This window comes from Gossypium arboreum, chromosome 3 (assembly GCF_025698485.1).
Source record: "Gossypium arboreum isolate Shixiya-1 chromosome 3, ASM2569848v2, whole genome shotgun sequence".
NCBI lineage: Eukaryota > Viridiplantae > Streptophyta > Magnoliopsida > Malvales > Malvaceae > Gossypium > Gossypium arboreum.
This window is the reverse complement of record NC_069072.1, coordinates 2,091,850-2,104,599: the sequence shown is the minus strand read 5'-3', so window position 1 is coordinate 2,104,599 and position 12,750 is coordinate 2,091,850. Positions and strand designations below refer to the sequence as shown.

The 12,750-nt window shown below is 29.1% G+C and overlaps 1 protein-coding gene across 3 annotated transcripts; it reads left to right on the top strand.

Moving 5' to 3' along the window:
* The first annotated feature begins 6,332 nt into the window (after window positions 1-6,332).
* Window positions 6,333-11,775, top strand: LOC108476435 (uncharacterized). Of its 3 annotated transcripts, none has more exons than XM_017778658.2 (9): window positions 6,333-6,777; window positions 7,152-7,266; window positions 7,379-7,553; window positions 8,499-8,802; window positions 9,212-9,326; window positions 9,452-9,626; window positions 10,195-10,254; window positions 10,404-10,579; window positions 11,413-11,775. In XM_017778658.2, exons 1-9 carry the CDS (start codon window positions 6,479-6,481, stop codon window positions 11,536-11,538), a joined length of 1,545 nt encoding a protein of 514 aa, XP_017634147.1. In that variant the 5' UTR covers window positions 6,333-6,478; the 3' UTR covers window positions 11,539-11,775. The 3 variants fall into 3 exon arrangements, with proteins under 3 accessions (XP_017634147.1, XP_017634148.1, XP_017634145.1); XM_017778659.2 differs by having other exon boundaries at window positions 8,496-8,802; window positions 10,201-10,254; XM_017778656.2 differs by having other exon boundaries at window positions 8,496-8,802.
* The last annotated feature ends 975 nt before the right edge of the window (window positions 11,776-12,750 follow it).

Here is a 12,750-nt window from a genome sequence, read left to right as displayed (position 1 = left end):
CTATGAATACAGTGAAAAAAAAAAGATTGGTTTAATTTTAGATTAAGTCCCTGTATTTTTAACAAAATAAAAATTTATTCACTTTACTTTTGATTTTAAGAATTTAATCTCTCAACTTAATCGATTCAACTAAAACATTATTAATGTTCTTTGGTTAAATTTGGTTTAATTTTAAAACTAAAGTTTAATTGATAATGTAAATTCAATTTTAATATATGCATTTGTGAAATTTAGTCTTTTATTTTTATTTTTATTTTAAGAATTTAGTTCATCTACTTTTTAGATTTTGAAATTTAAGTCGATAAAATTCTTTTGTTGAAACCCCAAAAATAAAAAAATTCTATTTAAGCCATTTATAATTTATAAAATTTTAAATTAATAATAGTAAAATTATACTTTAACCCCTCAAAATGATAAAAACTTGATTTAATCCTTTTAAAATTATAAAAGATATAAACTATTAAAATGGTGAAATTGTATTTTACTATCGTAAAAATATACAATTTAATTTCAGCTCCAAAAAAACTTTCTGGCTCTGCCACAGTTGATAGTTCAAATGTGTACTCTCCATTTTGTGAAATTTAGTCCCTTTATTTTTATTTTTAGGAATTTAGTCTATCTACATTTTAGATTTCAAAATTCAAGTCTAATTGTTAGCATCAGTAAAATCATTCTATTAAATTCGTTGTTATGACATTTTAAAATAATAAAATACTCAATTGATAATCATGTAACAGAAAAAAATGTTCTAGAACCTAAATTTAAAAGAAAAATTTTAATAATGTTAACAATTGGACCTAAATTTAAAAGTAAGAAAATTCTAAATTCTTAAAATTAAAAGTAGACGAACTAAATTCCAAATGTATAAATAAATAGTACAGGGATTTGGAGCGTATTTTAACCTATTACCAACTGAAGGATTAAATTACAAAAATTGAAAGAGTATATAGATCGAGGAAACAATTAAACTAAAAATAAAGTGTGGTGGAATTACATAAATGTCCCGGATTTTCTTTTCAAGTGAGGGACAAATGATGTTACTTCACTTTCCTGGGATAAGGTTTCGCAACTTACGAGGCCAACTTCTTTCTGGATTGACACGGAAACTGAACCAAACTTACGGGATAATATAATTTTTAGGCCTTAAACTTGATAATTAAGTCCACTTTGGTACTTATGCTTTATTTTTGTCCACTTTGATCCTTGAACTTGGAAACTATATCCGTTGTGATCCCTAAACTCTGATTTTGTCAATATTTAATGATGTGATCGATGTGACTGGAACAATACCAGGTCAGGTATATTGAGAACCGATCAATGTAACGGTCTGAACAAAATAGTTGAACCAATTGATTCAAAAAGTGCTTGAAATTGGTAAGAATTGAAAACCGAAACAAAAATCAACAGTTGAACAAGTTAAACCAGTTTATCAGTTTTTAATTTTTTACATTTTTATGAAATTTTAAGTATTTATTTAATTATTATTGGTTTGACAGTCAAACTAATCGAATTAGTAGAATTCAGAACTGGTGGTCTGACCTATTCAACCATCATTACTAAAAAATTGAATGTGCTACTTTGCGATTGTACCACATCATCACCTGAAAATTTATATTTAAAATTTTCAAGTGATGACGTAACACAATCTCATAGCGTCATATCATCAAAGTCTTATATTTTTCCAGACTATGGATCAAAATGGACCTAACTATCAAGTTTAAATGCTAGAGTGGACAAAAAAAATACAAGTACCAAAATGAACTTAATTGTCAAGTTCACGAATAAAAAAATTATATAATCTCTTTACTATAAAATTAATGTAGTTTAATCGGTAGTTTAATATTGTTGTTGCCGTTGAAAAAGGCATTGTTTTTTAATGTCTCGAGAAAATCGGGATAACAATGCTAAACAATGGATTTTTTATTTTATTAAAAGTAGTTTTGAAAAATTAAGTTAATTTATTCATTTTCTTTCTATTTAAGTTTGAAAGTTCGTCCGAAATATAAGAGTGTTCGGCAAAAGTATTAAACAATGGTGAAGTTGAAAATTTTGTTTGGGGAGTCAAAATTAAATTGTAGATTTTTACGATAATAAAAATATATTTTCATCATTTTAATGGACTATATCTTTATAAATTTTAAAAGATTAAGTTAAATATTTATTATTTTAGGGCTAAATTGTAATTATACTATTATTAATTTAAAATTTTATAAATTATAAATAAACTTTTCATTTTAAGGTGTTCGAGAATTACTAGCCCTCCTAACCCCACCACTGATATTTAGTTTAGAAAATGGACTTTAATAAAAAAAAAAGATTTATCTCAAATATAGATTGAATTCAAATTCAAACATTTAAGGCTCGAGAATTTCTCGGTTTTTTTTTTTAGTTTATAATATATTGTTTTATACAAAGGTGATGATTGAGCCGTGACCAAATTCCCAAACATAGAAAACCTGTCATTGCTAAACTAAGGGCGACCCACTGTTTTCAGCATTGCCTTTTGTATCCTTATTTCATAGTCCCCAAATCCCCAATAGGAAAAAAAAAGAGAGTATAATTTCTTTGGTTAATTTCCTCAGATGCCCTTAAATATTATTTAAAATTTAAATTGGTCCCTAAATCGTAAAACATTTTAATTGAGTCTTTAAAGTAATAGTATTATATCAGGTGTCCTTTCTTTAATCTAACGGTTAATTTGGGTATTAAATGTTAACTCAAATAGACACGAAGCATATTTAAGATATATGGATCATATTATAAATATGTACCTCTTGTATAGATAAATTAATAGCTAGCCTTTTAAATTTTATTGATATTGTCTATTTTTTTAACATGTCGCGTTCAAGCTGTATATGTAGTAGCCAAACTGTTTGATCCACTTATTTTTAATATTTGGTACATGAACTTAACACTTTTTCTTAATTTTGTACTTAAATTTGACAGTTTTTCTTAAGTTGGTACAATTTGGTACATGCACTTGATTCTTTTTCCTAATTTAGTACCTAATCCTTTTTTTATTCGATTTGGTGCTTAAACTTGTCAAACATTTTACAAAATACTCCAATATACTAACAATGTTTTTTCTTATGAGGTAGCAAAATAATCAATGTATGATCAACATATGACTGATGATATGATATTTTTTCGTATTTTATATGTTCAATAACTTTTAGTTTTATTTATTTTATTAATTGAAAATAATGAATTTATTTCAATTTGGGTTTTAAAACTCTTTTTTTTCTTATTTAATATTAATTCATTAAGTATAGCTCAATATCTTATTTTTAACATTAATTTCCTCTAATGCGAACAATATTTTTGTAGTGTAATAAAAAAATTAATACCATTAGTGTTTTATGTAATTTGTATAACAATTAATAAATTTCGGTACCAAATTGATCCTAAAAAGCTTAGGGACCAAATTAAGAAAAAAATGTCAAGTTCAGGAACTAAACTGGGCTAAAAAAAGGTTTAGATACCAAATTAGGAAAAAGTGTCAAGTTCAAGTATCAAATTGGGCCAAATAAAAGTTTATATGCCAAATTAGAAAAAAAACCAAGTTCAGGTACCAAATGTTATATCAAGCCTTTCAAATATGTTCCATTTCATATCCAAATCAGCATTTAATGTCTAAATTAAGGGCTAAGATGGTTGAAAGATCTTTATTGATACGATATTGATACTTTAATGACTCAAATAAAACGTTTTAAAATTTAAAAATTAATTTAAAATCCAAACGATAGTTCGAGGACACATGGTTAAATCAACCCATAAAAAATGCTCCAGCTCCTTAAGAGACTTTTATTGATACAATACTAATATTTGAGAGACTTAATTAAAACATTTTAAAATTTAAAATCTGAACAATAGTTCAAGGACACTTGATGAAATTAACCCATAAAAATTGCCCAACAGATCAGGTGATGAGAGTCATTTTCAAGCTTTTTAGTTATAAGTTGGTGGTGGGGATTTTGCAGTTCAAAAAGTAGATATAAATTTGCCTACAAGGACCTCAATCTGATGCCCCCAAATTATTGGAACTTTTTAGAAGAAAAAAATTTAGGGTTTCCCTATCAAAGAGGGAAAAGCCCAAGCATTAATATTATGTTGTTTGGTTGAAATGGAAACTTTGTGATTTCCTTAATTAAAAAACCCATCAAATTAATTTATAAAGTTATCCATGCATTATCCAAAGGAACTACTTTTTGTCTACCCTCTGAATCATATATAGGTTCTAGAGAGCTTTCAACATGTGTCAAAAATATAGTGGCTTAATTGTGAGAGATGAAAATTTGTTATGTAAAAAGTTTAATTTTACGATTTGGTCCTTGAATTATACTTTTTTTTTTCATTTTGGGACATAAACTATCATTTTCGTCTCATTTTATCTTGAAATTAAAAGGTTGTTACTAAGAACATTGGTAAATTTGGGGCTAAAATGGATGGAAATGATAATGTGTACTAAAGTGAGACAAAAAAAAGTTTAGGCTCTGAAATAAAAAAACATGTATAATTCAAGGGCCAAATAATGAAAAATGTGAAGCATGACATATTCTTATTGGTCATCGGTTGGGGTAAAATGGGTTGAAAATAATAATTCAAATACCAAAGCGAGATGAAAAAAAAGTCTAGATGTCAAAATAGAAAAATAGATATAGTTCAGGGACCAAATAATGAATAAAACCTAAGTGAAAATGGGCCTTTTGCAATTCAGGCTTGCGATGATCTTTTAGTTAATTAATACCAACAGAAAAGAGCTTTGAGGATTAAATTATGGCAAAAAGATTAAATCATGGACTGAAATAGAAATATCTGTAGATTCAAAAAATACTTTTGATGTCTAAAGTAATTACTACTTAATTTTTTTTTGAATTTTTTTGAATGACGCGGTAAAGCCCGAACAACAAACGCAATTAGCGCAACTCGAATTTAAGCCATACTTGCGGCAGTAAATACCCTTAGCGAATATTCGTAAATATTAATTTAAATTTTTTGGGAATTTATATATTGTAAATTTGAATTTTAAAAATACTATTTATAGCAAATTCAGAGTAAATACAAATAGATATTATGAATATCCAATTATATAAATTTACATTGCTTATTTGGGTAACAAATGTAAATTTAAAATTGAATTTTGTGGATTTAGATGTACAAAAAATATTAATAAAATCAAAATATTTTTCTTTTTAATTCAGATATGTAATGAATAATAATATTTAATTTGAAATTTGGTATGTAAGTTTTTCCAAATTGAAATTTGAGTTTTCTTTATTCCATACAAGTACTTAAATTTTACTTTAATGTTTAATCTGGTTCTTAAGTTTTCTTTTTATTCCAATTAAGTACATATTTTTACTAGAGCACACACATGTCAAATATTTATTGAACTACATGATATTGTTTAATTTGAGGTACAAATTAAACATTGAAGATAAATATAAGTACCAAATGATATATTAACCCTAAAAAATTTAAATCATCTAACTTAGCCAAGTTGATTCGGCTCAACATTGCTTGAGAGATACATATATACTTTGGGCTACGGTTCACTAGACCTCGTGAACTGGTTTCTACATTTATGTTGTTTTAAGTCTTTGAGCAAAAGCATTAGGGTGAAGTCAAAATTTTTTTAGAGAGGTGAAATTAAATTATTATTATTTATTATAGATTTAAAATTTTTATAACTTTTGCTAATTGAGTTTTAGTCTGATTGGCATGCGCATTATTGTCAATGTAAGAGGACTTGGGTTTGAGTACGTTGAAACGTATTATCCTCCTATTTAAAATTGAGGAGGGGATATGTGTATTTCTAGGTATTGTCTAAGAAAGAACAGATATGATCAAAATTTATAACGAGATTATTAAAAAATTATAATTTTAAAAAATTAAATCATAATTTTATTATTTTAAGAAAATCAAAATGCAAATTTATCATTATCAATTTATAATCTTTAATTTTAAGAGCCTGCCCTTTTCCTTGCGTCATCTAAGTGTTAAACAAGAACTCTAATAATTACTCAAAGCAAAAGTTGACAAATTTATTTCCCTTTAAAATTGGATATATTTTGATTTTAATCTATTTGTCTATTATAATGATTTAATTTTAATTATAAAATCAAAAATTATAATTAGCAGGCTTCGGCCCAAACCAATGGGCCAAGAGGTTCAAAGCCCAAAATATAACCCAAAAACCCAACGATAAAATTTTTTTGGTCAAAAAAAATATCTCGGACAAATGGATATTATTATTAAAAATGTCGTTCTCATTTTTTCCTTAGAAGAAAGGAAATTCCAAAAATGCCCCTCATTTGGCTTGCCCTTTCTTATATTTTATTTGTTATTTTTAAAGCTTATTGGCCTTAACTTGCATGCGACTCCATTTTTCGGAAAAGACGGCTCGTTTTTCTTACCGGCAAAAATATCACCGAACCGGAAGAAACCGGATTCATTTTATTATACTTTAAAAAAGAAAATGGTATCGGATTCGGACCTCGTAGCCCGGCTCCGAGAAATCCTCCGGGATTCGGACCTCGACACCGCCACCGCCGGTAGCGTAAGGAAACAACTCGAGAAAGATTTCGGCATCGACTTATCTGATAGGAAAAGTTTCGTTAGGGACCAAATCGACATTTTCCTCGAAACCCTAAATCGAGATAATGAAAAAGAAGGAGAAGACGAACAAGCGCCGGAATCTGAAAATGAGGAGCTTCAAGAAGAAAACGATGATGAAGAAGAAGAGGAAAGCAAGGGAGAAGGAAGTCAAAATACAAGGCAGGTTTTTTTTTTTTGTTTGGTTGTTGAATAAATAGTGATTTTGTACAGAAATTGGGCGCTTTAACTGTTCAGAGTTCAATTTTGAATGCAATGATTTCTCGAGTTCGATTATTTAAAAATTAAAGTAATTTGTTTTCTTTGAAGAACGAATTAAGCAAAAGTTATATATAATTTGGGTTTTTCTTGTCAGTTATATTTGCATTTCAATAATCAGTTCATTCACATAAGAATAGATTTGTCGATGACAATAATTAGTTCAGTTTATAAGTAATGATTTGTCATAAAAAAAATGCAAGTATATATAGTTGTTTCTGGTAGCAAGTTTCTGGTATTAATATTATGGATAGTTTCCGCCCTTCTCCTTTATGCAGGAGAAGTAAATCTGATAAGAAAGCGAAGAAAAGAGGAGGTGGTTTTCAGACAGTGTGTAGCCTTTCTCCTCAGCTTCAAAAAGTAGTAGGAGAGTCTAAATTGGCTAGAACTGAGGTATGATTCATATATATAATATATTTTTTTATTCTTTTAGTTTCCCAGGATGGTTGGATTATTTGAATCCTAATTTTGAATTTTTATTTTCTCCACTTCATTATGCTACCAGGTTGTAAAGAAACTTTGGGCATATATCAAGGAGAAGGATTTGCAAGACCCAAAGAACAAGCGGAATATTATCTGTGATGAATTACTTCGTGACATTTTTCGAGTAAATTCTATTAATATGTTCCAAATGAATAAAGCCCTGACCAAGCATATCTGGCCGTTAAGCGTAGAAGATGGTATTTACTTTAAACACAGTTAATGTTATTTGCTATGAGTGTTCATTTTCTTAAATTTTTTGCCTATGTGACTTATATTTATTTTATCAGGGTGATTTCAGTTTTGAGTACCTTCTATGTCTATACATTGATCATTGCAATCAAACAATTATTCATGAAATGACACTTGGACACATGACACATGAGGATCTCAAATTCTAACTTTGCTAAAAATTTTCTCTGTATTTATTACTTGCAAATACTGTGAGGAATGCTGTCATTCTTTATCATGACTCCTTTATTGCGGTTAATCTGACTGAAAATATTTGGTGAGAGAACTTTCTACTGGAGGTGTAACTTGTAAGGCACCATTTTTTCCAATTTAAATGAACACATGTTATTTATGTCAGTTTGTTATAATTTGCTAATGCTAGTCTTAGCTAAGATGGTTGCAATTTTGAAGCAATACTTTCCATTAACTATGAGGCCCTAGTGCCTTCGCTATTGACCTATCTCCAAAAGTTGTGCAGGAAATGATAAAATTGAAACAGTTATAAAAATTTAATTCAACTTGGATAAGTAATGTACAAAAATATATATGACCTGTTGCTGAAAAATGGAGAAAATTTCAAAATTAGGGATTATGTATCGATAGTAATTTCTATGCTCATTATTTTCTTTGTTTCCGTCGGTCATTTTTCTTTCTAATGGATGTCATACGTAATATTTCCAATGTGCAAACTAATCTATTTCTTCCAGTCTTGGATTACCTTAGGATGTTTACATTTTTCTGCAATTTCAACTTCAACTTCCTCAAACAGGCTTCCACATTGAACTACAGTTTTGTACCACTAATGGTATAATGTAATTTTCTTATGTCTTTCCTCTGAAGGCATTGTCGTGAACTTGCATAATTTCTGTGGTTGTTTAAATTTTGATGCTGTCCCATCAATTTAAATTCAGAAGATTCAAATCATGAGATGGAATGTGAAGACAACGATGATTCTGCATCCATGAATGCTGAAAGTGCAAAGGGAGAAGTGAAAGAAGAGGAAAAGGAGGAAGATGATTCTGTATCCATGAATGCTGAAAGTGCAAAGGGAGAAGAGAATGAAGAGGAAAAGGAAGAAGATGATTCTGAATCTTTAAATGCTGAAAATTCAAAAGAAGAGAAAGAAGAGGAAAAGGAAGGGGAGCAGGAGGAGGAGGAGGACAACGAAGAAGAAGAAGAAGAGCAAGAGGGTAATTCACGTAGAAGCAAGAAAAAAAGGTTTATTTTCCCTTTTTATTGTAACTTTTGCTGGTTTTTGCTTATACTCTCCTAACCATTGATCAAGTTGTACAAGTTCATTGTCAAATTTATATGCTCAATGTTGGTCTGTATTTATGTGATGCATGTTCCTTTTGAAACTAGATTATCAATTGTCAGATAGACTGGTACTTAATGCAACTATACTGTTAGTTTCTGTTATATGCTTATGTATTTGCTAAGGTTTGTAACATTTTATCAAGTTGTGAACTTGCAAGATCCCTGGATTCTGTGGTTTAGGTTATCCTGGTTCCATTAGATAAGTGAAAATAGATTATTTCTGCAATATATTGCTATTGAGTATCTACTTAAGGGAAAATATTTTTTAAGCTACTCGTTGCTAAGGCAAGTTTCTAACAAATTATTGTAGGTCATCTAAAGGAGATAAAGATGTGAAGAGAAGAGGAGGTGGGTTTACTAAATTGTGTAGTCTTTCTCCACAGCTTCAGGCATTTATTGGAGAATCTGAGTTGGCCAGAACTGAGGTTTAGAAATTTCCATTTCAACACGCTAATCTGTATTAACCAAGTAATTTTTTTCTAATCAAAATCGGGCATTGGTTATCTGTTGATGTTTTTTTCTTCCTTGCCTTTTCTTTCTTTAATTCTAGGTTGTCAAGAGATTGTGGACCTATATCCGAGAGAAGAATTTGCAAGATCCAAAGGACAAAAGAAATGTATTATGTGATGACTCCTTGTATGCTCTTTTTCGTGTGAAGTCCATCAACATGTTTCAGATGAATAAAGCTCTGTCTAAACACATATGGCCATTAAATGAGGAAGAAGGTATCACTTAGCACAATTCCCCTATTAGATTATGAGACTTCGATATAAATGTTTATTCAATTTTTTTTAACATCACATGTTGGCTTGTTGGCAAAGCTTAGCAGGACTCTTCTTGCCTACCTTTTATTCTATCAATTGCTTTTAAGTCTTGAACAAGGTGGCCTTTTCAAAATATTTTGTATAATTGCAAAATTAGCAATTTTAGCCCTTTCAAATTACTTCTCTAAATGCAAAATTGGTAGAGTTTTCTTTTAAGGGATCCTTTGACTCTTCTATTTGTATATACCTATGTTTGAAGGGTGAGCATGTATCTTGAAGGGCTTATGTTTTTCTTTGTGTTTTATTCATTGGAAGATTTGAATTCATTCATTGCAAGCATGCATATTTGGATAGTAGAAATTGAAACTTTTACTCCTTCAAAACAATTGGGTTCTGTATCGTGCTGTCCAAGAAACATTACCCAAATACTTTTTCTTTATTGAAATTTGATAGCTTTAATATTTGTTTGCGGGTTTGTTCATACGCATTACCATTTGACTTGCACTACACTGGTGTTTTTTCCTTGAAGTGGCAGTTCAAGCTGACTCTGCAAAAACAGAAAGAAAATCTAAACAAGCAAGGGAACGGGGTGAGTAAATTTTCCATTCTATTAATTACGAGGTTCCTACAAGATTTTGGCTGCCTATGTGAAGCAATGAATAACTTACCTTGGTTTACTGATGATGGATGTGAGGTTTTCTATCTGACAATTTTGTTTTTATGTTTTTAACTTATCAGTTGCAGAAGAACCAAAACAGAAAGAAAAGAAGCAGAAGAAAGGGGCATCTGGTTTTCTTGCTCCTCTTCCTCTTTCAGATGCTCTAGTGAAATTTTTCGCTACTGGTGAAAATGCATTATCTCGCGCTGATGTTGTGAAGAAAATGTGGGAGTACATAAAACAGAATGATCTACAGGTTTGCCTTGTTGTTTTCTATCATTATTTGTTATTGGTTCTGATTTTTGGTAAACTTTAAACATGTTTTGGATGATAAGATCTCCATTTCATGCATTGAGCATCTGAACCTCTTCCAAAAGTTATTTTGATAAATATATCATGCCAAGCTCCCTAATTTATGATTTAGTCCCAGGCTTCTTACCCATTTCCTAAGTTGGGGATGCACTATTTACAACTCGGCACTGAATGCAATATATGTGTATGTGTATATGTATATGTATATCTATATGCTGTTAAAAGTATCATAGAGGCCCTTGTACCAGGAGTAGGATTGCATTTTGCCCTTTCTACTAAAAAAAAGGGCAAATTAGTCTCTATACATTAGATCAAAGAGCAAAGTAGTTATTTTGTTAAAATTTCCATCTATTTTTAGTGTTTACTAGTAGCAATGGATAGTAGAAATGGATGAAATTTTCAACAGAAAGGACTTGTTTGTTTGCTTTTTGATATAACATGCAAGGATTAATTTGCCCGTTTTTAAGTAAAGATGGCAAAATGAAATCTGACTTCTAGTAAAGGGGCTTTCATGATACTTTTACCTATATATGCCCGAAGTTGTAGTGCTGTTGTAAGTTTAAAAAAACCATTCGGTTACCTGAACTGTGTTTGGTGCATTTGATATTGATATTGTTCCTTTGAATAGTGTCCAAGTTTTATAACAATTACTTGTCAAGTTGTCTCTTTCAGACCTCGTATCAGCATTTTGGAATTTTATCTGCAATTTTTGAGTCTATTGTCTAGTATGAACTCTTTAGCTTATTATGGTGTTTCTTATTTTTGGTGTTCCAAAAGGATCCATCTGATAAGAGGAGGATTTTATGCGACGATAAGCTCAAAGAACTTTTCGAGGTGGACTCCTTCAATGGCTTTGCTATGACAAAGCTTCTGACCACCCATTTCATCAAGATGGAACAGTGAGTCCGTTTTCTTCTGTATATACAAAACATAAACATAAAGTCCATGATTTAAAAAATGGGCAATTTTGCTTGGAGATGAAAAATAGGGTTCTTGCTGTTGTCTGGTAATTGTTACTTTCTTTTTAATTTTATGTGCTAGAAATGGAAAGCAGCATGTTTGAGGAAAGTTGTTTAAAAACTTCATGCTGTTAGCCCTCATGATTATCAAATTTTATGCATGCATGTTTAATAGGTAAAATGTGTTTGAGACTAAATGCATGATCAACCTATCAATTCATGTATCATTCAAATTAGCTCCTCACATGGGTATGTATGTGTATTTTTGTATAGTTTTTCATTTATCAAATTTATATGTAGTTTTGTATATAAATTATTATTGTTATTATCCTCCATGTGATATAATGGATTTTTTAAAATAATAGTTTGATATTTTTAGTTAATTTATCAAATTTTTAGTTTGATATTTTCTTTTAATAATTGTTTTTAAAATAATTTTTAGTGAATTTTAATTTATTGGGTGGTAAAAGTTTCAACTAATTAAAGGATTATTGATTGATAAGATATCTCTATGGGTCTGGTTGGACAACACATTGAGTAGAAGTGTAATTATTAGTGCAATTACATTGTAAATCTTTATATTTATGTGTAGTAATACAAATTGTAATTATATAGTTACATGATTTATATATAAAAATAGTAGTATGATAAAATTAATTTCTAAACAAGTAATAAAAATTAAAATAAAATTATGTTATAAAACTAGCAAAAAAATAAACATTGTATATAATTTTATCTAATTATTTTGGTGCATATTTATTGGATTGTTCTATCTTTAATATTTAAGATATACTTTTTATCATCTATTAGTTTTTTATCGTGTTCATCTTTCATATACTCTTGAAATATATAAATTATCTCAATTCACCTATGATTAAAGTTGTAAAATATTCAAAATGTTAGTATGATCTATTTTTTTTATGCTATGCTAATGTAATGTTAATATGAGAAATATTTTTTAAAATAGTAAATGTCTTTTCAATCACATTTGGAAGTTTTAATGTGTCAAATTAAAGAGTTTGTGAGTTGTTTATGGTGTTTGCGTTTGATACTATTTTTTCAAATAGTATTATACCCCATCTGGTATAAATTTTTTTATTTGCATAATTAACATTGACCTTATAATATTTAGATTCATGGTTCAAATAATTTGTAG

Coding starts and splice junctions, on each gene's coding strand:
- LOC108476435 (XM_017778656.2), top strand. CDS start 6,479: ATGGTATCGGATTCGGACCTCGTAGCCCGGCTCCGAGAAATCCTCCGG. Junction 9,327..9,451: donor CTGAGTTGGCCAGAACTGAG/GTTTAGAAATTT, acceptor CTTTAATTCTAG/GTTGTCAAGAGATTGTGGAC. Junction 10,255..10,403: donor TAAACAAGCAAGGGAACGGG/GTGAGTAAATTT, acceptor TTAACTTATCAG/TTGCAGAAGAACCAAAACAG.